Source organism: Podarcis liolepis (assembly GCF_965112155.1).
Source record: "Podarcis liolepis genome assembly, chromosome: 3".
Lineage (NCBI taxonomy): Eukaryota > Metazoa > Chordata > Lepidosauria > Squamata > Lacertidae > Podarcis > Podarcis liolepis.
Genome location: NC_139557.1, coordinates 5,873,064 through 5,900,704, shown reverse-complemented (window position 1 = coordinate 5,900,704; position 27,641 = coordinate 5,873,064). Strand labels below are relative to the sequence as shown.

At 45.3% G+C, this 27,641-nt stretch overlaps 1 protein-coding gene across 2 annotated transcripts in view; it reads left to right on the top strand.

Annotated features, from left to right (window-relative positions):
* Positions 1–26,468, top strand: part of LOC310703116 (phosphatidylinositol 3,4,5-trisphosphate 3-phosphatase TPTE2-like) — a 32,263-nt gene extending 5,795 nt beyond the window's left edge. For both annotated transcript variants that reach the window (XM_083495193.1, XM_083495194.1), the window contains exons 3-19: positions 1,387–1,464; positions 2,386–2,433; positions 3,058–3,219; positions 4,827–4,946; positions 6,212–6,311; positions 7,060–7,123; positions 8,846–8,910; positions 9,953–10,013; positions 12,112–12,193; positions 13,215–13,303; positions 16,627–16,688; positions 18,311–18,391; positions 19,432–19,537; positions 19,719–19,816; positions 21,286–21,384; positions 23,975–24,045; positions 26,168–26,468. In XM_083495193.1, coding sequence (XP_083351319.1) covers positions 1,387–1,464; positions 2,386–2,433; positions 3,058–3,219; positions 4,827–4,946; positions 6,212–6,311; positions 7,060–7,123; positions 8,846–8,910; positions 9,953–10,013; positions 12,112–12,193; positions 13,215–13,303; positions 16,627–16,688; positions 18,311–18,391; positions 19,432–19,537; positions 19,719–19,816; positions 21,286–21,384; positions 23,975–24,045; positions 26,168–26,270 — 1,489 coding nt within the window. In that variant the 3' untranslated portion in view covers positions 26,271–26,468. The remainder of the gene's footprint in view (positions 1–1,386; positions 1,465–2,385; positions 2,434–3,057; positions 3,220–4,826; positions 4,947–6,211; positions 6,312–7,059; positions 7,124–8,845; positions 8,911–9,952; positions 10,014–12,111; positions 12,194–13,214; positions 13,304–16,626; positions 16,689–18,310; positions 18,392–19,431; positions 19,538–19,718; positions 19,817–21,285; positions 21,385–23,974; positions 24,046–26,167) is intronic.
* Positions 26,469–27,641: the final 1,173 nt, after the last annotated feature.

Genomic DNA, 27,641 nt, shown 5'->3' with positions numbered 1-27,641 from the left:
ATGGGCACCTGGGCAGGTCAACCACTGTTAGAAATTCAGATATATAAGTTAGTTGCCAAATGGCTCCTTAAACCAAGTTTGCAGTCACCAAAATTTCTGGACAAGGCAGCTCTAAAGTCTTATTTTTCAAATGATGAACTGACTGTGATTGATTCTCAACCAAACATCTGGCTAGTTTCGATGATGACCTTGAGCTAGGTTAAGAACTTGGAAAAGTTGAAGAGGAATACCTGCTTGACCCAGGTGCAGTCCACATATATGTTGGCCTATTCCTACCTCTTTTTCTTAATGGGGACATGGACCATTCATAATGTAGGGATATTCTTCACAGCTGTGAGCAGGTCAGTGAAGTGGGGTAAGTGAAGGGCAAGCGACAACAATTAACTACAACGTCGTTTGCTGCTCTTGCTCAGGCTGCACAGAAATGACGTCTTGGTTCCTGAAATTTATTCTGATGGTGCGGATAAAATATAACTGAGAGAATTCTACATAATGTGGTACTAGTGTGCGAAAAAGGGATGCGGGTGGCGCTGTGGGTTAAACCACAGAGCCTAGGACTTGCTGATCAGAAGGTCGGTGGTTCAAATCCCCGCGACAGAGTGAGCTCCCGTTGCTCGGTCCCAGCTCCTGCCAACCTAGCAGTTCGAAAGTACGTCAAAGTGCAAGTAGATAAATAGGCACCACTCCGGCGGGAAGGTAAACGGCGTTTCCGTGCGCTGCTCTGGTTCACCAGAAGCGGCTTAGTCCTGCTGGCCACATGACCCGGAAGCTGTACGCCAGCTCCCTTGGCCAATAAAGCGAGATGAGCGCCGCAACCCCAGAGTCGGTCATGACTAGACCTAATGGTCACGGGTCCCTTTACCTTTTTAGTGTGTGGAAACAGTCAAGGGATCCCCAGGCAGACACCTTCAGATGGTGGTGATGTCAGGCACCATCCTGATGCCCAGACATCTTCACTTGGTCACAAGTGGCCGATAGCCAGGTACAAAATGCGCCTGGCGAATTTCGAACACTGAGGGCAGTGTGTGGTTGCGGCAGAAGTCACATGCTGCAGAAGGCTGGTCGCCACAAAATGCCCTCTCTGTGCATGCCTCTTGCTATCCCTGACCTTGATCTGCTGCCTCCAGTGCTTGAAGTCTTGTGAGAAAAGAGATGGGTGTGAAGTGGTGGTAGCCTTCCACTCAGTAAAATTGAGAATCTGACAGAACTGCTTTCCATTAAGCTTTCACCGCAGGCTGGTACAAGCTTACTGCTGAAATCCGTTAAATTTCACGGAGGAGGTGAGCTTGTTGACTGCTTGTTAACCCTCATCACTTTAGCTCTTATTTCTTGTCGCAAGAAGGAATTCTGTTAATATATCTGCTTCCCCAATTAATTCCGTGGCAGAAGACGGATCAGGGAGATTGAAATGGATCTTGACGATGGTGCTGATAAAGAGGAAGCTGAATCAGACTCTTCTACAGAGTGAGTTGAACTTTGAGAAAATGTGCCAGACAAGTAGGAGTGATGGATTACCTCTTCATCGCCTTCTGCCTGCTGTTTTAAATTGAGCTTGCTGAAATGACAGTATTCGTTTTGCCAGCTCCGACTGTCACAAAACTTAACAGTATCCTATATAGCAGAGGTTTCTACCTTTTTTTCTGCTCAATGACCGCAGGGCATCCAGTTTGCACCCGTGTGGTTTGTGACGTTGGTCACAATCCATATCTGTCCTTGAGAAATATGCTGCATTCTGATGTGTTTTCCCCGAGCCAGCTTTGATCCAGATTGAGAAAAGGAACGACCTAGTTGCAGTTTAAGCCAGTAATGAGATTGCAGCCTAGAACCAGGAGCCCTGGAAAAGCAATGTTTTTAAAAATGAAAAGCTTTGAATGCAGTAGGTATACAGGTGTCCATATTGCCACAATCATATAGCTGAACTACAGAAATCGCTGACTTTAACTGCTATAAAAATAGCTGCCACTACTTATGGACTTGAGAAGTGCTTTTTTGTTGCATTGCAATTAAGCATTTGCTTGTGATTTATGTGCCTCGTTTTATATGCTGCTGCTTTATGTATATGCAAGCAATTCCTTTATTCGACCGATAGTCAGAAATTAATAGTCATATTAATGACCGATAGTCATATTAATTCGCTAGTGGTGCATATGGCAAATGCTGATTTCCATCCACCAAAACTGGCAGGACGAGCCTTGAATGTCCTACTGTATGTATATGATTTATGTTTTATTGGCATTGTTTTACAATGAAGGGCAGGATAGAAATATTTCAGGTGAAATACCTTTTTGTTTGGTAGGCTTGATTTGTTCAGTTACTATTTCTTTGAAACTCTGACCATAGTCCTAATAATAATAATAATAATTTCCCTTTCTCCCCCTGAACCAGCCTAATAAAGAAAAAAGTCTCCCAGTTTGTGATGTCTTTTGGATTCAGGTAAGTATTACCACAACAGGAACATCAGTGAAGCATGGGAAGGCAGTTGTAGATTGGCAAACTGATACCTTACAGCTTTCTACTTACAGAATTGCGAACATGAAAATTGCTCTCATTTAAGGAAAGCAACTTTTGATTCATTCGTTTTCCCAGCCAACCAACTTTCGGTGGCTTAAGCATAGTTTCTAAGCACATCAAACGCTTGCAATATGGAATGTTTCCAGCTGAGTAACATTTGCCCAAATCTGTATTGCACACAAGTCTGCTTCCTGGTTGTACGACACGTAACGGGATATCAGTTTTCTGGAAACCTGAGATCAGCCAAGATACTTGCATTAGTAAGTTGCTTTGCTCTGCAATACAGCTGCAAATTGGTTGCCACACCTTTCTGCCTGCTGAACACGTGGACTCCTCTACAGACCAAAGCTGAATTGGTGGATAAAGATTGCCCAGTTCTTTATTGTGTTAAATAGGTCTTCATAAAAGCACATTTGTCTATCCCTTTTCCAGGAGTAATATTTGCACTACAATGAAGGAAAATTATTTTTATTTCCATTTGCATGATTCTTCCCTTGAAGTGACCGTCTTTCTCCTTTTCTTCCCCATTCCCTTCGCTTGTTTTAGGCTTTTTGGGATTGTGCTTATTTTTGTGGACATCTCACTTGTGATTCTGTCTCTAATGATTGCTCACAAATACCACTCTCTTGATGTCATGATTGGAAATATCTCTCTGGCCATAGCATTCTTCTTCCTCTTTGATGTCCTCCTGCGAGTGTCCATTGAAGGGTAAGAGCAGGAACCATTGTAAAGCTGTGCTGCTGTGAAACTCTTGTGTTTTTAGCTGCATAAGTTTTCATCGAATAAGGCATTGACCTTGCATTCAGAGGGCTAGCAGAGAGGTCTGAAAGTTCCCCATAAAACCCCCTTGCAGCAGTATTCTTACTGCATCTGGAATAGGGAGAAAGGCTTAAAAAATGTTCTTTAGGAAACGGGAAGAACAAGTGAAGCCTGTTGTGCTGACTGCAGCTGTTCAGAATCCCACCACCTTTTTTCAGGATATTATATTCTATACACACACACACACACACCTGATTCAGTCCCCTCCCCCCATTTTATTCTTCCCCAGTAGTCAATATTCTGTAGCCACTGAGCATGCTCATTCCTAATTAATTGGTCATGGGTATTGGGGTGTGTTTTTTTCTTTTGAGAGAGTGGGGGTTTGCCCCCTAAGGTTTTTTTCCCTTTAAGAATTTTTGCACTTCTGGAAACCTCCCTTCCCAAAGCTTACAGATTCCTTCTCTTGTTTCTTAGCCTCATTTTGTCTATGCCAGGGTGGACTTTGTTAATCTATTGTAATACAGTGCCCTGTGCGAGGCCAATATTTTGTGCCCCCAAATTATGGGCCTGCTCAATTTTGCATCCCCTCAGCTCAGCACACTGTGCAAAGGAACCACCCGCACCGGCCGAAATCCTGCACTGTCAGAATGCAGTATCTGAGTTGGCTGTTAGTGTGCATATTGAGCTATTCTTTTTGGTGCCCTACCCCCAATATGATGCGCACCCGTGTTATGGCTCGTTCAGTCTCATATGGCTCATATTGGCATTCTCTCGTAACTCTTGTGTACAGGCCCAGTTCTGGGAATGAGCAGACCTTACTTTAGCCCAACCTTTCTGGGATAGGGGGCACATTTGGAATTTGCTGTGCATGACACTCACAAAATGGCTGCATGGCACAACATAAAATGGCCGTCACGTCTAGAAAAGCAGGAAAAGGCAAGGCCACTGAGTGTGTTCAGTGTAGCAGTGGCTGAATCGGTGCAAATGGGAACAGGAAGACCAAACAGTCTTGTGTGCATTGTGCCTTCAAGGGGAAAATCGCAGAGACCTTATGCAATTGCCATAGGAGGCTCTGGAGGGCACACTGGTGCCCATGGGTGCCCTGTTGCTAACCCCTGCAGGTGGCCTCCGCTGAACATTGCTTTCCAGGACTAACCTGGTTTATACGCTGCAGCACAATACTTGGACCAATGTTTCCTTGCAAAATTGACTTCTTAAGCCCCTACATATGCTAAATGTTGAATAATCCTAGGTGGTCTACAAGGTACAGTGGTACCTCGGGTTAAGTACTTAATTTGTTCTGGAGGTCCGTACTTAACCTGAAACTGTTCTTAACCTGAAGCACCACTTTAGCTAATAGGGCCTCCTGCTTCTGCTGCGCCGCCGGATCACGATTTCTGTTATCATCCTGAAGCAAAGAAGCACTATTTCTGGGTTAGCGGAGTCTGTAACCTGAAGCGTATGTAACCTGAGGTACCACTGTACTTGTCAAAGTGAGCAGTTGCTGCTAAATCATTGTTGCTAGTTGTCTTCTGCAGATCCCTTTTTCATTTCAGCTTCGAAAAGTACTTTGAATCCAAGCTAAATATTCTGGATGCTATCATTGTCGGGGTCACGCTGCTGATCGATTTTGTGTACGCCGTCTCTGACTTCAGTGGAATAAGCCTCATTCCAAGGCAAGGAGAGTGCATAATCTTCTTCCTTCTCTCTCTCCCTCCTCCCTCCTTCCTTTCACAGTTTTCTTCTGTGGTGGTGAAGGCGAAATGCAAACAAGCATGTGGATAATTTGGCTTTTAAAAGTGCTGGATGTTGAGTGGGGTTGCTAATGTAATCAGATCTTTTGGTGAAGGGTGCTATATCAATTTAACAAATAAAAATAAATTTTAAAATTTTGCCCCCTAACAGGCACCTTGTGATCACATCCAACCTTTGAGCCTCTCCAGCTTCATTTCTATCTCTTATTTGTGTTCAAAACCTCATCATGCAATTTATTTGTTTCATTAAATTTATAATACCTCCTTTCCTCCAGGGATCACAGGGCACTTTACAGTGTAAGAGTGGTTCTTTTTTGTTTAATGGTATATCATGAGGTTTAAAACCATAAAAGCTTTAAAAAATAACCACAAAACAGTCCCTGTACTTCAGTTGCTTTTCTCTTTCCCTTGTCCATCATGTTGTCCTCATTTGGTTAGATTTAGTGTACTGTGCTTTTTAATTGGTTATCTAGCCACTGATATCTTGTCAATATTCTAGCTCTTTGAATGACTGGTCTCCTAACAGCACTCAGCACCCTTAAAGTGCTTTCAGTATATGGTGTCGATTATTTATCTGCACCTAAACATCAGGTAGGGACGTGGGTGGCTCCGTGGGTTAAACCACAGAGCCTAGGACTTGATGATCAGAAGGTCGGCGGTTCGAATCCCTGCGACGGGGTGAGCTCCTGTTGTTCGGTCCCAGCTCCTGCCAACCTAGCAGTTCAAAAGCACGTCAAAGTGCAAGTAGATAAATAAGTACTACTCCAGTGGGAAGGTAAACGGCATTTCCGTGCGCTGCTCTGGTTCGCCAGAAGCGGCTTAGTCCTGCTGGCCACATGACCTGGAAGCTGTACGCCGGCTCCCTAGGCCAATAAAGTGAGATGAGCACCGCAACCCCAGAGTCGGCCACGACTGGACCTAATGGTCAGGGGTCCCTTTACCTTTTTAAGCAATATCAGGTGCTCTTTATTTATGATGAGATCTGGTCACAGAGGCTTAGCATACTGATAACTCTGTGCAGTTTGCAAGGACTGCACACTGACCTGGCATGGCTACGAACAACTCCATCTAGAAAGACTCTTGAAGCTAGAGCTATGCTGTGCATTGTAGACAGACATAAACATGTCTCCTCTTGCGAGCTTTTCATATTGTTATGCTGACCACTTTTTTCTCTCCCTTTTCACCAGAGCGGTTATTATTTTTCGTATCCTGAGGGTTATAATTCTGATACGAATATTCCGACTGGCATCGGAGAAGGAACGACTGGAAAAGCTCACGAGGAGGATAGTAAGCACCACTGGGCCTTGTCAACCATAGGAGCGAGACACAAGGTCTTTCGCCCTGGGGGGAGGCACATGTAGTTATCTTGGCTGCTTGCCTTTCTGCTCCTGTTTCTGTTTGACTTTTTTATATTACAGTCATACCTTGTGTTGCGTTTGCTTCAGGTTGAGCATTTTCAGGTTGCGCTCTGCAGCGACCCGGAAGTACTGGAAAGGGTTACTTCCGGGTTTCGCTGCTTGCGCATGAGCAGACGCTCAAACTGACGTCACGCGCATGCGCAGAAGTGACGACTCACGACACTCGCATGCGTAGACGCGGGTTGCGTTCTGCTCATGTTGCGATCAGGGCTCCGGAAGGGATCCCGTTCGCAACCTGAGGTACCACTGTCCAAGAGTTTGTATTGCACTTTAGTAGACATCCCCAATATGTTTTACATAAACAAATCAATATCAACATTAAAATATCTAATTGTTGTATTTCTATTTTAAGTTGACTTGAAGGACTCTAATTAATAGGCAGTATAGAAATGCTTTAAAAATGTAGAACAATCAAGATCAGTCATACTTGCATGATTCGGAGTGCAGAACTTCAGATTTCTTGTCTTATATTTAAGACTTTTGCTGCTGTTCTAATTTTTTTTTTTAAGCCGTTATGGGCAGCCTTGGAAATAGTAACATCTGTCAGACTAAACTAAGGTAGCGTATTTGTTTCCCAACTTCCCTCTTTAATTTTCTTCTATGTGTGTTGCTGGCAGGTATCAGAAAACAAAAGGCGTTACACAAAAGATGGCTTTGATCTGGACCTCACGTATGTCACTGGTGTGTATAGTAACTTGGTGAAAGGGAAGAAGTTGATCATTATGAACTTTTCTCATGGGAGCTTGGAGAGATCCGGGCAGCCAAGAATTGTGGAAGAAAACTAAGTGTGTGTGCGTGTCTGCCACGGCCTCCTTTGCTCTTGTCCTCTCCTGGCCTTGCTTCTGGGGCAGCTACTAACTGGGGAGACATGGCAATGCGTGATCTTTGCTTGGTTATCGCTTCTCTGAAGGAAGTGAATAAGTGCCTAGGCAGATGGTCCTGGGCAGTTAAAGTCTAACCACATACATCCAAGGCACTCAGAGGCACGTAAACGCTGCTTTTGCTACTCTGCCAATGGAACAGGCTTTGACCTTGTGGTCATACGAGTTGCGCTCACACCTCTCCTCTTTTGCATCTTGGAATTACTGTATTTTTCGCTCCATAAGATGCACTTTTCCCCTCCTAAAAAGTAAGGGGAATTATGTGTGCGTCTTATGGAGCAAATGCAGGCGCTCCCTTTAAAGAACATTTTTTTTCTGGCATTCCCCCTCTAAAAACTAGGTGCGTCTTATGGGGCGAAAAATATGGTAGCTCTTGATTGCTGATCTAAATGACAAGACAGACTTGTGGCGCTAACACCTACAGTAGAGACTTTGCTTAAATGTGAAATGGTACTGTGGACCAATGGTCCTGGCAGAGGCTAGAGTGCTGGTCCAACAGGAGGGAAACAAAGCATTCACTGCTGTCACATGGTAGTCTGCTTACCCTAATGTCTAGGACTTGTGTGTGCAGGTTGTGGGTTCCGATTCCGCTCTGCTGGGCCATGGGCAAAGAGGGAGGGAGTTCCATGTACAAGGAGCCAACACTGAAAAGGCATACCAGAACCTGTCTTTCTCCATCAGTGAAGAATCTTAAACCTGTTTAAATGTATATAATTCCCTCTGTGTGCCTCTCTGTTGTCTAAGAGGCTTAAGGCAGCTAGGTAGGAATTCAAACAGGTGGGCTTAATTCCCCAATGCTGTCCTTCACCACCACACAAATCAGCCCCACTAGGACTGTTTTTGAAGGGACGTGGGTGGCGCTGTGGGTTAAACCACAGAGCCTAGGACTTGCTGATCAGAAGGTCGGCGGTTCGAATCCCCGCAATGGGGTGAGCTCCCGTTGCTCGGTCCCTGCTCCTGCCAACCTAGCAGTTCAAAAGCACGTCAAAGTGCAAGTAGATAAATAGGTACCGCTCCGGCGGGAAGGTAGACGGCTTTTCTGTGCGCTGCTCTGGTTCGCCAGAAGCGGCTTAGTCCTGCTGGCCACATGACCCGGAAGCTGTACGCCGGCTCCCTCGGCCAATAAAGCGAGATGAGTGCCGCAACCCCAGAGTCGGTCACTACTGGACCTAATGGTCAGGGGTCCCTTTACCTTTACTTTAGGAGTGTTTTTAGCCCTCCATGTTATAAGAGTTGGATAAAATTGTTACACGACTGTGTGCACAAATGGTCCATGGGATTACGCTATTTTAAAGTTGGATTTAAAGCGGGAAATTGAGATAGCACAGAAGAAGCTTCTTAGTTTGTCTTACTTATAAAAGTCTAGTGGTTCATGAGGATGAACGCCTGAGCTGTCAGAAGACTGATCTCTGTGAAAACAAATACTTTTGAACTGAAACACTGCAAGTTATGAACCAGCAAATGTGTTGCTGTCTCATTAGACTTATTACAGCCTTTATGTGTGTGTGTTTCTATCTCTCAGCTCGTGTTATAGCAATGTCCTTTCCATCTTCTGGGAAGCAGTCTTGGTACAGGAATCCTATAAAGGTAGCATAAATTCTGAAAGTCTGTGCAAATAGTTCTCACTGTATAAATATGGCATGTTGCTTTTTTAATTGATACGGTTTTTTGTTTTTTATTCCACACTTGTAATTTAAGAGAAATTACGCCCTTTCTTCAAGTTCCTGCATTGAGGGGGTTGATAACATGATAATTTACTTACATCTTGATTGCTGTAATTGACTTAGAAACTAGATAAACAACTAAAATTTTTGCTTAATTGGTGGCGATTTGTTTTCCTTCCTTTCCTTGCCAGATCTAATGCCAGGCTGTTGGCATTGTGTGTCTTCCCTGACATTGTTCTTGATTTTTTCTCTATGATCAGAGGGTCAGAGTTAGGATTTGTTTTGGGCCTTCAAAAATGGGTGTGCTATGTCTTAGAATTATCAGCCAATAAGCTGCAGGCGTTAAACATTTTCTTCTCCACACTACCTTTTTAAGCAACTCAAAAGTCTGGTCGCATCCACACCATCCATTTTAACACACACATGGCTTCCCACAAATAATCCTGGGAACTGTAGTGAAGGGTGCTGGGAATTGTGGCTCTTTGAGGGGTAAACTGTTCCCAGCATTCTTTGGGGAAAGTGTTGAGTGCTTTGAACATGCTTTAAATGTATGGTGTAGAGGTGACAGTAGACTTAAATTTTGCCTAGATGTCTACCTAAGCCAGTCTTCCTCAACATGGTGCTGTCCATAGGATGTTTGGGCTACATCTCTGAATATTGACCATGTTGGCAGTGGCTTATGGGTGTCCAACAAGATTAGGAATGCGCCACATTGACTTCCTCTGCATTCATAGGTTCTTAATGTGTATTTAATCTCCCCGCTAAGGCTAAGGCTAACACATTGCTGGAATCCAACCACATCTACAGCAATATGTTGGCACCGAAGACCTCTTTGGACATGGGGAGATCTCAATTTTGCTTGAATTGGCTTCTCTGAATTCTGAAATGGGTTTCACAATGCATTGCCTCATCATTGGGTCCTAATGCTTCTGGCGTCCTTTGAATATCTCCTCCTGCTTTTATAGGAAGTTGCAAGGTTTTTGGATACGAAACATGAAGGCCACTACAAAGTCTACAACCTTTGCAGTAAGCATCTCCTATTTAAACCGTTTTTAATTTAGTTATGCATAGAATAAAACTTGCAAAGGAGGCATCTTACTTCTGAGCATATACCATAACGGCCTTAAATTTCAATCTGTGTCCTCTTTTTCACATTTTGACCTCTTAAGTCACCCCATCTCCATATCGCTTAAAGTTGGGTTATACTAAATGTTTCATTTGTTCAAATGACTTCTTCATGCCATGCATCATAGTGGCAACTAAAGGGCTTCCTGTGAGCCTGATTTGGCCACCAAGTCTGACAAACTCTTTTCTGAAATAAAGTGTGTGGCTTTAAAAGTACTTGACTTTTCATAGTTCTAGTTACAGGTAGGTAGCCGTGTTGTTCTGCCGTAGTCGAAACAAAATAAAAAAAGGAATTTTTAAATTTTGTTTTGACTTTTCAGTGCTTCAGTAGCAACCGTTTTAACGAGCTGTTACTATTTCTTTTTAGCGCCATGTTTTTATTGTTTGTGTTATGCATTTTGTACATCAGCCTGAGCTTCTTTTGAAGATGGGTGGCTTCTAAATACCTTTCCATGAATAAAAGAAGTAGTAGTAAACACTGCTTAATTCCTGTTTTCCCCAGTCAGGGCCAGGGCCAGCTCTGAGCAATGTGTTTCCTGGTGGGCTTCCTCGGGTTAACCTGACAGTGGCAGCAGCACTGCAAAGGTGTCTGAGAACAAGCATTATAATTTCATACAATGCCTCAGCAAACTCTGGGGGCTTGTGGGAAATGGTGGCTTGTAGACTTGACTGCCTAGCATTGAGGCAGCAGGTGGGCCTTGCTGAGGCACTAGGGTGCAAGGAGCCACTATAGTGTGCAAGTGCTGGCTCTGGGCCTCTCCCTAATAGTAGTGAAGTCCAGGAGAAAGAAGAGGCCCTTGCAGTTCACTGTTGTTACTTTTAACCACTACCGCAACGTGCTCTACGTGGGGCTACCTTTGAAGGTGACCCGGAAACTGCAACTAATCCAGAATGCGGCAGCTAGACTGGTGACTGGGAGTGGCCGCTGAGACGACATAACACCTGTCCTGAAAGACCTGCATTGGCTCCCAGGACGTTTCTGAGCACAATTCAAAGTGTTGGTGCTGACCTTGAAAGCCCTAAATGGCCTCAAAGGCCCAGAATACCTGAAGGAGCGTCTCCACCCCCACCGTTCTGCCCGGACAGTGAGGTCCAGCGCCAAGGGCCTTCTGGCGGTTCCCTCATTGCGAGAAGTGAGGTTACAAGGAACCAGACAGAGGGCCTTCTCGGTAGTGGCGCCCGCCCTGTCGAACACCCTCCCTTCAGATGTCAAGGCAATAAACAACTACCTGACATTCAGAAGACATCTGAAGGCAGCCCTGTTCAGGGAAGTTTTTAATATTTAACGTTGTATTGTTTTTAACACTTGATTGGGAGCCGCCCAGAGTGGCTGGGGAAACTCAGCCAGATGGGCGGGGTATAAATAATAAATTATTATTATTATATTATTATTATTATAACCACATTTCACAGACTCGTCCCTCCCTCCCTGGGTGACTTCACCTGTAACAGTGATCCCCAGAAGTTTTGCTTCTGTTTGCTTATGTAGCTATTTAATGAAAAACATAAAGAAAAGATAACAAGAAACATTCCTGTGAACCACTATGCTTAGCATTGTGAGACAGAACACACAACATTTCCAATTTGATACAGTGGAGCTGTGAACACCGTAATGCTATGGAAGCTGTAAATTCGAAATAACCACTTTGTGTCTGCGAAATGGGGCTGTGCCTTCTCCCCCATCACTTGAGGGGAGGGAAACAATATATTTTTGACAGGTGTGGTTTTGTTTTTCTAACCCCACTCAAAGCATTCAGTTGAACAAAAAGCTGGTGTTTGGGGTTGATTTAAATGCTCAGTATCCACACATGCAGAAGCTGACATGAGTTTTTAAGCTTAGCTGATTTTAATTGTATTTTGAATTTTGTTTAATACCTGTTTTTAGCTTGGTCTTCTATTGGCTTTTTTTTGGTAAATTGTTTAGTGGTTCTATTTACGATCAAAGAGTGAATACATTTTGTAAAATAAATAAAAATATTTTACATACCCTCCCCTGCAGGTGAACAGGGCTATGACCCGAAGATATTCCATTACAGGGTGGAGAGAATATTTATTGATGACCATAATGTTCCCACTCTAGAGTAAGTATAATTTCAAGGTGCTTCTGTGTGCATATAAGGAGAGAAAAATTAAATAAAAAGACCCATCAGGGCACCTGAAGAACGCAAATGGCTCTAGTCCATGAGAAACCATTTCAGAGAAATTAAAAAGCACGGTGCCAATGTTTTTTTGTAAATGGCATTGAAACAAGACATTTCCAAGCCAGATGAGATTTAACTTGGTTAATGTATTTCATTTATGTATAGATCACTTTCAAAAATCTCTAAACAGTGTCCAAAAATTACTATAAAATTATCAATAATGCAGAGAAAACAAATTCAAGACAAGTATGCATAACTAAATTATTGCCTGAGTTGGCTTGCTGGAATAATGTTTTTTAGTCAACTTCTTAAAAGTGTTTTAGTGAGGGCCTAGGAAGTTCCAAAGGGACGCGGGTGGCGCTGCGGGTTAAACCACAGAGCCTAGGGCTTGCCGATCAGAAGGTCGGCGGTTCGAATCCCCACGATGGGGTGAGCTCCCGTTGCTCGGTCCCTGATCCTGCCAACCTAGCAGTTCGAAAGCATGCCAAAGTGCGAGTAGATAAATAGGTACCTCTCCGGCAGGAAGGTAAACGGCGTTTCCGTGCGCTGCCCTGGTTTCGCCAGAAGCAGCTAAGTCATGCTAGCCACATGACCCGGAAGCTGTACGCCAGCTCCCTCGGCCAATAAAGCGAGATGAGCGCCGCAACTCCAGAATCGTCCATGACTGGACCTAACGGTCAGGGGTCCCTTTACCTTTACTAGGAAGTTCCAAAGCACTGGAGCTGCCACCACAAAAGATCAGTCTGCTTGTGAATGTTGTTTGGCACTTGTAATATTACAAGTTCCACAGACCAAAAGGGGTCGGACACATACACAAGCCAACCTTTCAGGTAAACTGATCCCAAGCTGCTAAGGGCTTATTACTGCTCTGATAAAATGATTTTGTGTTAGGTCCCTCCCCCCCCCCCCCGAACATCTCAGAAAAGAAAAATTAAGTGAGATTCCTCTTTCTGCCCTTAAGGGAGATGGTCCAATTCACGCATAGCGTGATGGAATGGATGTTGCAAGATGAAAACAACGTCATAGCAATACATTGCAAAGGAGGCAAGGGTAAGTAAGTCCTTTTTAGTGGAAACATTGACATGGAGCTGAAGGAGGTTGAACTTTTTTTTTGGAAGGTGTTTTGTTTTCTGTTTCTAGTTTACAAAAGCTTCTGGTGTTCCAGTATTAAGTGATCACCGTTATTTTTCTGAAATAGGTAGTTGAGGCAGAATGAGGTGGGAAACTGCCTTATTGCCAGGTCAGACTTGTTGGTTCCACTAGTTCAGTATATAGAATCATAGAATCATAGAGTTGGAAGAGACCACAAGGGCCATCGAGTCCAACCCCCTGCCAAGCAGGAAACACCATCAGAGCACTCCTGACATATGGTTGTCAAGCCTCTGCTTAAAGACCTCCAAAGCAGGAGACTCCACCACACTCCTTGGCAGCAAATTCCACTGTCGAACAGCTCTTACTCTCAGGAAGTTCTTCCTAATGTTTAGGTGGAATCTTCTTTCTTGTAGTTTGGATCCATTGCTCCGTGTCCGCTTCTCTGGAGCAGCAGAAAACAACCTTTCTCCCTCCTCTATGTGACATCCTTTTATATATTTGAACATGGCTATCATATCACCCCTTAACCTCCTCTTCTCCAGGCTAAACATGCCCAGCTCCCTTAGCCGTTCCTCATTAAGGCATCGTTTCCAGGCCTTTGACCATTTTGGTTGCCCTCCTCTGGACACGTTCCAGTTTGTCAGTGTCCTTCTTGAACTGTGGTGCCCAGAACTGGACACAGTACTCCAGGTGAGGTCTGTGATATGACTGTGAAGTGAATCTCCAGGGTTTCAGGCAAGTTCCCAGCCCGGTTTGGAGATGACAGTGTTCTTCCACTGAGCTACAGTCCAAATAATTACCTGGTCCATCACAGCTCTTGGTCCCTCTTCAAAATTTTGGATTGAGGAACTCAGAGCTGGTTATATTTTGCTACTTAAAAGCTGCTATTTTAAAGGAAGGTGGGTTGGAAGACTTCAAAAGTTGGGACTCTTGAATAAATACTGCGACTTAATTAAGTTAATCATGTACAGTTACATACGCTTCAGGTTACAGACTCCGCTAACCCAGAAATAGTGCTTCAGGTTAAGAACTTTGCTTCAGGATGAGAACAGAAATTGTGCTCCGGCGGCACGGCAGCAGCAGGAGGCCCCGTTAGCTCAGTGTTTCCCAACCACTGTTCCGCGGCACACTAGTGTGCCGCGAGATGTTGCCTGGTGTGCCGCGGGAAAAATTAAAAAATTTGAAAGATTTTTTTTTTAAAGTCAAATTTTCGATTGGGGCGCCGTCACTAGATGACCCCTGGGGTTCCCTCCCTCCCTCCCGCTCTGCGCCTCCCTCCTCCTCCTCCTCCGGGGAGGCCCTTCCTGGCTCTCGGCCAAGGCTTGGCGGCTGCCACTCACTCACTCGCTCGCCCACCCGTCCCTCCATCCCTGCACCCGGCCTCTCCCCCTCCGTCCCCAGCGCGGGGACTGCCGGGATCCGTAGTCCCCTCGCCCTTGGGCTCCGCGCCCGCGCAGGGTGCGCAAACTACGTTTCCCAGCGTGGCCTGGCGGGCCGGGCATTTTGTTTGAAGCGCTCTTCTCCCGGCCATGGAATGAGCGCAGCGGCGGCGGCCGGGCGGGCAGGGGCTCTTCCGCGCAGACCCCGCGCAGCCTGCCTGCGCCCCCGCGGAGATTGGGCGGCAGGATGGAGCCCGGGGATCCCTGCGGAGGCGGAGCGGCGGAGGCGGAGGCTGCCCCCCAGGTAGGGCTGCGTTGGGGGGGGGGTTATTTTTGCAATGCTGCATCCGCGCCGGAGGGGACGCATCGGACCGCGGGGAGACCCCTTGGCGGGCGTGCAAGGCAATGCATGCGTGCAGGCGTTGCATGGAGTGCAGTGCAATGCAATGGCAACGCGGCGCCCTGCATGCATGAATGCAACTTCCACCGGCGCTCCGGACTTGGCAGGTGAGGGGGGTCCCCAGTGGGCGGCAGAGAGAGCCGGGAGGGCAAAGGGGAGCTGGGGGGGAGCAGCGCTGCTCCCCGAGCCGAGCCCGGGGGGAAACTTGTCATCGTTGCGCCGGGTGTTGGAAGCGGAGGCTGGCGGGGGCCCCTCACCTGCAAAACCTGGTCGCCTCTCATATATTTCGTGCATTGCATTCATCACCCGCTTTCTCCTCCAAGGAGCTCCCGGGGGCGCGCGTGGTTCTCCCCGTGTTATCCTCGCAACAACAGCCCTGCGAGGTGGGTCAGGCGAGTGGCCCAAGGGAGCACCCAGGGATTGTCCTGGCCAGGTGGGGTGATTTGAACCCTGCTCTCTGCCCGGTCTTCGTCCTCATTTAGCCCCCACATGTGCATGACTGTGCATGACTGAGGTTTTCCCCCCTCGTCTTGGCTATGGTGTGAGTCTGTGCTGTTAATTAATGGGGTTCTGCCTTCGGAGAAGATGAGCCAGCCCTCAAGGAGGTGATTATGTAATTTGCTAGCAATTCATGTCCCTCCCGGCGTGACGCTGCGCGCTGACGTCACGGGGCTGTAATGGTGGTGTGCCTCGAGATTTTTTTCATGAAACAAGTGTGCCTTTGCCCAAAAAAGGTTGGGAAACACTGCGTTAGCTAAAGTGGTGCTTCAGGTTAAGAACAGTTTCAGGTTAAGTACGGACCTCTGGAACGAATTAAGTACTTAACCTGAGGTACCACTGTAACTTAAATCCATTGGTACAGGCCCTACCCTCTAGAAGAAAACAAGCTTGTTCCATCTTCCACGCGACAGCCCTTTAGATATTTGAAGAAGCCTATCATCTCCTCTCAGTCTCCTCTTTGCCGGGCTAAACACCCCCAACCGTTCTTTGTAATTCACATGATAGAATTATAGAGTTGGAAGGGACTGCAGGGATAATCTAGTCCAGCCCTCTGCAACGCAGGAATCTTTTGCCCAATGTGGGGTTCAATCTTGGGGTCATGAGTTCAAGAGTCTCACGCTCTACTGACTGAGCTATCTCTTATGTAGCATAATCGGAATGCGCTAGTGGTTCCCTTCTTGAGTACAACTTGAATCCAACTCTGATGGCTTTCCTCTGAAGTCTTGTGTGGTGTAGTGGTTAAGAGCGGTAGTCTCGTAATCTGGGGAACCGGGTTCGCGTCTCCGCTCCTCCACATGCAGCTGCTGGGTGGCCTTGGGCTAGTCACACTTCTCTGAAGTCTCTCAGCTCCACTCACCTCACAGAGTGTTTGTTGTGGGGGAGGAGGGGAAAGGAGAATGTTAGCCACTTTGAGACTCCTTAAAGGGAGTGAAAGGCGGGATATCAAATCCATACTCTTCTTCTTCTTCTTCTTGTTTCCCCGCCCCTTTTTTAAAATGCAGGTAGAACTGGCACCATGATTTGCATCTGGCTTATTGAGAGCAGCCTGTTTGAAAGTGCAAAGGTACGTAAAGCAATGGCACACGTTAAATCTTCCCTTTGAACTTGTGTGCCTTAATTCTGTCAAAGACCAAAGAGTGGCTTTTTTCTGTGTGCAGAGAATGCTGAAGAATGCCTTCCACCTGGGCGGCAATTCATTTAAGTGGCATGACAACCTGAAGTTTATATACATGGTTCAACTCAGTTGCAGGAGGCGTGCGCCTTGTTTATAGCGGCCCTATTCAGGGAAGCTTTTAATGTATGATATTTTAGTGTTTTTTGGTTTCTGTGGAAGCCGCCCAGAGTGGCTGGGGAAACCCAGCCAGATGGGCGGGGTACAAATAATAAATTATTATTATTATTATTATAGCACCATCCCCCTATTGCCAGAAATGCCCAATGCGCAGAGTGAAGGCTCATCGCTCAGTGCAATTTGGCTGAACCACATAGTGAGCGGTATGCAAACACTGCTACCACCATGTGGAATTATTTCTGTCACTTCCAAGGGAAATGTTTGATCGAGTCCAGAGCTGGGGTGCCCTAGGCCCAGGTTCTGAATACAGCCTTCAGGCCTTTCTTGCTTGCCTGGATTTTTGAGAGTAGTGTACATAGAAATTAGCCTGCTGTACAAAGGTAAAATTTGCATCGATTCCTCCACCTACTTTTGCCTCTGCCTTGCCTACCACTGTCATGTGACTTCCTGGAAGATTGCTCAGAAAGAAATGCAGCTCTCAGATGGGGAAAATGATGAAATTTGACTGGTAAACATGTTACTTAACCCCAGGGTTGTTGCTGGAAAAATTCCAGCAGTGTCTTTTGGGAGAGGAGGAAAAGGAGGTGGTGAATTTGCCCTCTCCCCCCTCCCCAAGTGTTGTGGGATCTATGGCTTAAATACTATGGCTGTGCATACATTACTGCTTACTCTGGTTCCAGTGAATTCCCACTCCTATTTTTTAAAAATCCATGTACACACTACAGGCATTCCATAGTTTCTTTTGAAGTATCACATTTTGATGTGATTTCCCCCAAGCCAGCTTTGCTCCAGTTTGGGAGCTGTAGGCTTGCTCAATGCACAGCGAATCCCAGGTGTGTACAACTGAAACGGAGAGGATTTCCGCAGGAAGAGACAAGGCAGGGAAAACCAGCCCGGTAATACTGGTCGTTGAACAACATAGAAGATGGTGGGAGAGGAGCTTCATTAGGAACAAGCAATTGACACAAAAGAATCTCCCCCATGACTCTAATGTATCGAAGATCTTCCTGTAAACAGAACAATACCATCAGAGAAAACCAATGGTTCTGGAGATGAATGTTGTGTTATAAGCCACTAATGTGTACATAGCCAATCTGTACGCAGGAGCAAACTTCACGTTCACCAGACGTGGACTTTCCCAGCTCCTTTTAACTCTGCAGCCTCTTGTCTCCCTTGAAAACCTGCTTTTGGAGGAACTGTGGGAATGGTGTAGGGATAAGGAGTAAGGGAGCAGATGAAAGAGGAAGTTGGCAAAATCCACCCCTCTCTAACTTGAACAGAGGGAAAACTTGGCCTCCAAACCTGTGTCTCTAAAATAACACTTTATAGTTCCTTGGTTTAAAACAAAACACTACAAGATATGGTGACACCTGTTATCATCTTCCTTTTTTAAGGAAAGTTTACAGTACTTTGGTAAAAGAAGAACCGATGAAAGCACAAGCTCCAAGTTTCAGGGTGTTGAAACTCCATCACAGGTAAGAGTCTACAATGACGTCTTTAACCAAGACACTGGAACCAGTATCATAGCAAGGGATTAACACAACTTGCAGAATGTCACGATTTAGCTCTATAACTGACCATTTTTCCTGCACTACCCTTCTCATGCCCCTGCATTTCTGGATGGCGCCTAGAGTGCCTTCAGTCCAGCGAACAACCTATAACACTTTGGTGTTATAACAGGGGTCAGCAAACTTACTACGCTTTGGGCCGGTGTCTCCAGCGGCAATCACATGGCGGGCCAGAGGGCGGGGGAGCGCGTGCCCATACACGTGCACACATGCTATTTCCGGCGCACTTCCGGGTTGGAGGAGCACTGGAAATAGCTTGTGTGCATGTGCACGGGCCTCCGACCCAGATTTGCACCGGAAATAACGCGAATGTGCAAATAACGCACATGCGCACAAGCTATTTCCGGTGCTCCTCTGACCCAGAAGTGGGCAGTCGTGCAGCGCCGGTAAGAGCGGGTGGCGGGGGTCGCTGTGAGCCAGATAAACGAGTCCCTTGGGCCTTATCCGGCCCACGGGCCTTAGTTTGGGGATCCCTGTTGTTATGTACTGAAGTTCTCACCCTGGGCCAGCAGGGGGATACTGTAGATAGTTCAGGTCCACATATGCAAATAAGGGGTTGAAAGTGACGTTCAGTGATTGGATAGTTACAGAAAGTTGTTACAATTACATTGTTCTGGAGCTCTGTATAAGCAGGCTGGCTGAACCCTTCAGTTCAGTTCAGTTCTGTTCTGGCCTGTGAATAAACAAGAGCTGTTTGAAGAATCGCTGTGTCGTCTGATATGTTCACCCACAACTTAACACCTGTGTTATAACATATGATGAGTCCAGGATTTGGGAGTGTTTGGGTAAGGCAAGGCTTGCAGTGATGGGGTTTGAAGGTCACCTTCTCTTGCAGCCAAAAGGTTGCTCTTACTTCAGGGTTGAGTTGGGAGATTTGCTTTTAGCTTTGAAAATGCTATAGCTTGTTTGTAACTTATTTCTCAAGCCGCGCTCAAATTTTATTGCAGAATAGGTACGTTGAGTATTACGCAACCTTGAAATGGAAGTACAACCTGCAGCTCCCAAAAGCGAGACCACTTGAAATAAAAAGCATAAAGCTCTACGCTATCCATGGTAAGCGCTGCTAAAATGCTGTAGGATTTCTAGTGGCATTTAATGTCCTCCTTTCCTCTGTTGTGATGCAAGTTTACTTTTTAAAGAGTTTGCAGTAGACAATTCAGCATCAGTCCTTGAAATTCAGCCTAATAATTGTCCTGCTATCACTATTTAACCTTTTTTAAAAAACTTTTTTTAGGAGTTGGGAAAGGCAATGGGAGTGATTTGAGGGTGAAGATAATAATGGAAAAGCAAGTGGTATTTCATTGTGTTTGTGCAACCCAAGAAAACTGCCAGGTAAGGAACTCCCAGGTTAGTTTTAAAAGCCTGTCATGAGTGGCTGGTGTAAGAAATTGTTACCTGTCCAGAGTTTTTGCAACTGGTGGTATATTTAAGGTTCTTTCTGTGCGATGGATCACTTAATCCCTATAATTAATGTGAATTTGCTAGACGTGCTTTGGGGGTATGCTTTTGATGCAAGGAGAGCTAATGTTTTGAGCATTCTAAAAGTGAAGCCTTCTAGAATTTTGGAAAACGCAGTGTTTCTCACAAGTGGCCCTTGCATTCCTGCTGTTCTTACAATTGTGTGGAATCATAATCATAATTTATAATTTCTACCCCGCCCATCAGGCTGGGTTTCCCCAGCCACTTTGGGTGGCCTTCAACAGAACGTTAAAAACAGAATAAAACTTCAAACATTAAAAACTTCCCTAAACATGGCTGCCTTCAGATGTCTTCTAAACGTCAGATAGTTGTTTATTTCCTTGACATCTGATGGGAGGGCTTTCCACAGGGCGGGCGCCACTACCAAGAAGGCCCTGTAACTTGGCTTTTCGCAGGGAGTGAACCGCCAGAAAGCCCTCAGAGATGGACCTCAGTGTCCAGGGTGAACAATGGGGGTGGAGAAGCTCCTTCAGGTATACTGGGCTGAGGCCGTTTAGGACTTTAAAGGTCAGCACCAACACTTTTAATTGTGCTCGGAAATGTACTGGGAGCCAATGTGGGTCTTTCAGGACCAGTGTTATATGGTCTCGGTGGCCACTCCCAGTCACCAGTCTAGCTGCCACATTCTGAATAAATTGCATGGATGTCACAGGTGCTCTTGGGATGAGATTATTGACAAGCAGCCCAGCTACTCTGTCATTCCTGCATCATTTAACACATTTTCTGGAAGCTAAGCACTTCTTCTGAACTGGAGTTATGACTGGCAGCCTTTTAAACAAAACGGGGAGCAATGACCACATATTGGTTCCAGTTAATATATATTACATAAATACAGCATATTTGTTAATTGGGACATACAGGAATAACACACACAGGATGAAATGCGGTAGGCAGGAATTTCCCCCCCTAAAATACCTTACATTTTAAAAGAAAAGCATGGGTGGAAGAAAAGGTGTCCATCTTCTAGCTAAACAGAATTTGGCAGTATAAGGTGCTCTAAAATCTTCCCTCAACTGCAGTGCCTGTGAACCTTACTTTCCAGCTGTGTTCTCCTAAGTAGTAATAGATTAACAGGAGGGAGTGTTGCTAGGCGATTTGAGGAGTAGCCAAGAATTTTATGTTTTAATGGGGCCAAAGGAAAGTTACCAGACCAAATTAGTTTTCAGAGGGCAAATTAAGTTGGGTCATTGGGGAGGGGGCTGCTGGGACCTTACTTGCTAAGCTGCCCCAGTAGGAGGCTATAGTTGATTCAGTAGATAAAAGTTCATGCATTTTGTAACAAGAATATTTCATCGTGAATGAGATGTTCCATCTACTTTCAGTTGTTCTTCGATGGCGAAAACGACTGGGTAGTAATTGCTTTTGAATGCTGTCCCGTAGTTAGCAAAGATGTGAAAGTCAGATTCGAATCTTCTTCATCTGTAAGTAAATGAACTGTGGATCTTTTGCATTTCAGTCACACAGCAGTTGTGTCCTCTGTAGCCATTGCTGACCCATCTCAAACACAAGGTTCGCTTCGTTAAACACACCTTCTGGCCTTTATTTATTTCAGATATTTAAATCCTGCTTTAAAATTCAGAATTATAAAAGTGGATAGGGAATTGTTGGTTTTTATAACCTGCCTTTTTGTAGCACCCTGCTTGTGGTTAACGCTTAGCTGGAATGAAATATTCAACGCAGCAATAGAGAAATTAAAATAATAATTTATTTGTCAGACAAATAAATGAGAGGCACAGTGGTATATGGTTACCAAGCTCTGGCCTGGTCTCCTGCCATTATGGCCAGCACTTATATTCCCTCAGCCCAGCCCCCTTGCTCCTCCTTTGGCTGCCTCTGTCCAATCAGCCTGGTTGAATTTCCTATTGGCTGATTGCTATAACCAATCCTAAAAGATACACCCATTTCCTATTGCCTTTTATGGGATACAAAAAGCTATATATTCTTCTATCTATAAATGACAAATAAGTAGTCATATATCTTACATTTGTCTCAACAAGGAACCTTAATTACCAGCTCACCTCTTGCCCTCCTTGCCCTATTGCCCTCCAAAACAGATGGTTAATAGTTTTAAATTTTTATTTTAAACAGATGTCAGAGATCTTGGGTTCACATTCTCATGCATCATCAATGAAAGATCTCCTTTTTGGAGGTCTTTAAACAAAGGCCTGACAACCATATGTCAGGAGTGCTCGATGGCGTCTCCTGTCTGGCAGGGGGCTGGGCTTGTTTGCCCCTCTGGTCTCCTACAGCAATATGACTCTATGAAATAAGAATTTAACATTTATTTCTTTCTAGATCCTTTGCATAATTACATTTAAGCCAGTATATTTCATACATTATCATAGATAGCTTTTTAGAAGAATAAACCTTCTCAAAGTAGAAGGAAGGAATAGTTTACAGCCTCAAAATAAAATAGGAAAAAAGCCTCTTCTTCTGTTTACACTCCCCTTCTCCAGCCAGTTGCTTTCTTTTCCATTTGCTCTTGGCCTTTAACCTTAGGAAGATATGGCTCAAGTTTAAATGGGAGGCACATGATTTTATTTTACTATTTACCAACTCTTAATTATGTAGGGTCAGTGTAACCTTGCTCTCAGCCTGTAATTCCCTTTTTACAACTTTGAGAATTGTTTTCTGCTATAAATCAGGGGGGCCCCAGGTGCAGGAGGATAAACATCTTGCCAAAGTACTTAGGCAGCTGGTCTTCTGCCTGGCATAAAACATTTGAAAATCTTTAAGCTCATTTTAAAATACAGACCCTAATCAAACTATAAGCCTTGATAAAAATGCAGGCTATGATTAGATGCCTCATTTTGACCCTGTGGAATCAAAATCCTGAAAACTATGATTCTATGATTCTATGCAGGAACACATGAAGAAATGGAATGTGACTTGTGATATTTCAGAAAGTAAAGGAGATGTTATTGAAGGGAAGATTTGATTTATTCCCAGTTTATTGTGGAAACAAAACAACTAATACAGTGGTACCTTGGGTTAAGTACTTAATTTGTTCGGGAGGTCCGTTCTTAACCTGAAACTGTTCTTAACCTGAAGCACCACTTTAGCTAATGGGGCCTCCTGCTGCTTCTGCGCTGCCGGAGCACGATTTCTGTTCTCATCTTGAAGCAAAGTTCTTAACCCAAGGTACTATTTCTGGGTTAGCAGTCTGTAACCTGAAGCATATGTAACCTGAAGCGTATGTAACCCGAGGTACCACTGTATTGGAAACTTGTTGTTGTTTAGTCGTTTAGTCGTGTCCGACTCTTTGTGACCCCATGGACCAGAGCACACCAGGCACTCCTGTCTTCCACTGCCTCCCGCAGTTTGGTCAGATTCATGTTTGTAGCTTCGAGAACACTGTCCAACCATCTCGTCCTCTGTCATCCCCTTCTCCTTGTGCCCTCCATCTTTCCCAACATCAGGGTCTTTTCCAGGGAGTCTTCTCTTCTCATGAGGTGGCCAAAGTACTGGAGCCTCAGCTTCAGGATCTGTCCTTCCAGTGAGCACTCAGGGCTGATTTCCTTAAGAATGGAGAGGTTTGATCTTCTTGCAGTCCGTGGGACTCTCAAGAGTCTCCTCCAGCACCATAATTCAAAAGCATCAATTCTTCGGCGATCAGCCTTCTTTATGGTCCAGCTCTCACTTCCATGTATTGGAAACTAGCTTGACACAGAAAAGGCCCAGTCAATAGGTATCAGAGAATGAGTTATTTGGCAGATGCAATGACAAGCACCAAATATAATAAATCACATTAAATCTCAAATTAAACAGCCGGTATAGTGGCTCAGAATGAAGTCTGTCTCCCTTGTTCGAATATTGTATGTAGCATGGACTCACAATGCAGACTTAGGTGACATGCTTTAGGCTGTACTCTGCGCTTAGAGAGAACTGCCTTCTGGGACGTGTTGTGATTGTGACGGGGGTAATTCACGTGACACATTTTGAACATGGGAAAGCACTATACAAAGCTTAGTAGGTATTAAACATTCCGTCTTTTTGCCTTTTAAAATACAGGCTATACCAAAAGGCTACGATGACTGCGCTTTCTTCTTTTGGTTCCACACAGCCTTTGTAGAGGACAACAGGTAAGCTGTAATGACCGACATCAGAGGCCTGTGGCAAAAAGCTAAGATGCCCTCAAACTTTGGCTGGCTTGGGAACCAGAGTGTGATAAACTTTTATCTATGTGAAGAAATAGGCTCAATACAAGTCTCCACCAGCAACAGAAAGGCTTTGCTTTCTTCCATGGGGCTGCGTTGTATTTTTAAAAGGTAAACAACCAACCCTTTCCCCTCACATGACCTCACAGAAGACAGTAGAGCCTGTCATTTGCTATGGGGGACTTGCTTTGAGCCTAACTCTTCAGAAAGATACAAGCTAAAAAATACTGTCTCTGCCTTGTTGGGAAAGGGGGCATGAGTTCAAGTCTCTGCAGGTTTTTCTTACATGGAAATGTAAGAAGTCTCCAATAAAGGAAGTTGGTTGAGTGAAGAACTGAGAAATCAATTTCCTTTCAGGGATGGAGGCCTCATTGCTCACTACTGAAGCATTGCTGCTGATAAACACGATGTAGGAGAAATTAAAGATCAAGCAGGCATGTTGCTACTTTTAAGTAGCAGGAATACAAACACTTGCTCATCTGTCTCCAGGTGCATGTAATCAGACTCGCCCTGTATTGGAAAGGAATCATTATCTACCCCATTTCCAATTGCAGGCCAGCATTTTATGTAATAGGGACGCAGGTGGCGCTGTGGGTTAAACCACAGAGCCTAGGACTTGCTGATCAGAAGGTTGACAGTTCGAATCCCCGCAACGGGGTGAGCTCCCGTTGCTCGGTCCCTGCTCCTGTCAACCTAGCAGTTTGAAAGCACATCAAAGTGCAAGTAGATAAATAGGTACCGCCCCGGCAGGAAGGTAAACAGTGTTTCCGTGCGCTGCTCTGGTTCGCCAGAAGTGGCTTAGTCATGCTGGCCACATGACCCGGAAGCTGCATGCTGGCTCCCTCGGCCAGTAAAGCGAGATGAGCGCCGCAACCCCGGAGTCGGCCACGACTGGACCTAATGGTCAGGGGTCCCTTTACCTTTATGTTATGTAATATATGAAGGGACAGAGGGAGTCTACTGAGTCAGAATGCTAGCAGAATTTCACTAGCTTGACAACAAATTAAAAGCCACTATTAACTCGTAAAGCAGAATGAGCTGTACATTCTCTTTTTGGGGGTGCAACAAGGGACATCAGAAACAGAAACAGTAGAAATGGCCACAACTTGCACATTCATCCGAAGTCAGGAACAGAAACCATGCAAACGAATATAAGTGCTATTTGCTATTGTTCTTAGTCCACAAATGTTATTTTCTGCACGGTTTCTGATGTGTCCCTTTCATTGATATTGATCACATAATTCATTACATTGGTTTTGGCCACAGTGGAGAGAGTGAGGTGAGCTATAAAGGTGAACTATAGCATAACGGAATGGAATGGAAACAATGGTGAGAAATGGAGGACAGAACAGAAATGGCTGCCTCATAGCTGCAACTACTACTGTAGCTCATCAACGCTAGGAGAATGACTGAGCACAAGCTTGAGGATGAGTCCCCAGCAAATGGGAGGCAGCCATGTTTTTGTGCTAAAAATGGATTGTGTGGTTAAAAATGGGAGATGAAGACAGCATTTACAGATGAGGTACATGCTCCCGTGTTCTGCCAGTAGCGACTTCGTTTTGTATTTCCAATGTGACTTATTCAGGTGTTCTGTTTCTGTGTTGGATCAACATACCAGGGTTTGGTGGGTTGGTGGAAAGGACGAGCGCTGTGCTATCACCTCCCAGTGGCGTAGCGTGGGTTGTCAGCACCCGGGGCAAGGCAAGTAATTTGCGCCCCCTAACCCGTGGATTTTAGCAGGGGGCAGAGAGCTGCGAGTGCGAGCGCACCCCCCCCCAGATGTTGCGCCCGGTGCGGCCGGCCCCCCTGCACCCCCCACGCTACGCCACTGTCACCTCCCATGAATTGGGAGTGGTAACTTCTGCAAGGGGGAGCCCCTTCTTTGTGCCATAGGTCCCACGTGAGGTTCTCCAGGGTTCTGAGTGGTGTGGGGACCTCCTCCACCATAGGTTGATCAAACGCAGAAGGAAAATGCTTGACCATGTGCCATTCCCTGCGCATGGATTTACATGCTCTTCATTAATGCTTCCCTCCCCCCTTTCCCCAGCCTTTACCTTTCTAGAAATGAAATTGATAACCTACACAAGCCAAGGATGTGGAAGACTTTCAGGGAAGACTTTGCTGTGGAGCTGCACTTTGGTGAATGCTAACCAGAAGTGAACAGTGGCAAGTTTTAAAACAAGAGTTCCTATTCCATTTCCTTCCCAGGATCATGATGCTCAGCTATGGTATTGCCTTCTAAATCTCATTTGTGTCTGTATAGGACATTGCAGAACTGAATATTGAACACAGAGCTGGCCTAGCTATTTTGTGTGTGTTGCTTATAATGATTAAAGCAATTAATTTTGTCAGCTTGTTTGTGTCTCGATGTGAAAAATAGTTTCCAGTGTTTAAAACTCTACCACTCCCTTCCCATCTTCTCAGGTGGCTGATCTCAATACAAACTCTGTGGTATGTGGACAGTGCATGGTCTTCTTCTGAATTGAGACCATTAGACGTTGCTTCGGTCACCAAGATCTGACCAGCTATGTTAAGATTCGCCCATTTAATCCTAGCAGCAATTTTCATTTAACCAAACTGAGGGATGGGGAGCCGGCAGCTCACTGGATATTTTTGGCACTCTCAACTCCCATAATTCCTAACCATTGTCTGTGCTCGCTGGGGTTAGTCATAGCTGGGAATACAATATCCCAGCATTGTGAAAAGAATGCTTTTAGTACCCTTTTTCTGCTGATGTGGCGTGGATGTTCCTGGAACTGGGAGGCTCGGGATACAGCGGCCATTATATTGTTATACTGACCACTTCACTTGCACACCGGACTCTCTTCCTGGGCTTGTTATTTGGAATTGGAAGTTGCTCAGACTTGTTGTAAGCTACTTTCACATAGGCCTCCAGAGGTTTGGCTCAAGGACTTGACTTCAGCAGTTTGATATTATTATTATTACAGGTTACCTCTAAAGCACAGATGGTGGCCTGCTAGATTACGTTGGAACTGCAAGTCCCGCGAGTCCAGCAATAATGAATGTGACTAGTGTTGTGGCTCTGCAGCTATTGCTTGATGGCAGGTTCCTCATGCCTGATTTAATGGCGCAGAATACAACCCAGTCATCCTACCCAACCCATTGCAATAGCAGTCAAATTGGAACGTTCTGCTCAATCCTTGAAGAGGCTCATGGAGCCAACTAGACTCCTGAATTCTAGACCTCATGTGGTATTAGAGTTGACCTGAAGGATAGCAAATTTGAGGGGTTTTTTTGACAGTACTAAGTGGGCTCCCATTTACAGCAGCTTAAAGGTAAAGGGACCCCTGACCATTAGGTCCAGTCGTGGACAACTCGGGGTTGCAGTACTCATCTCGCTCTATAGGTCAAGGGAGCCGACGTTTGACTGCAGACAACTTCCGGGTCACGTGGCCAGCATTACTAAGCCGCTTCTGGCGAACCAGAGCAGTGCACGGAAACGCCGTTTACCTTCCTGCCGGAGTGGTACCTATTTATCTACTTGCACTTTGATGTGCTTT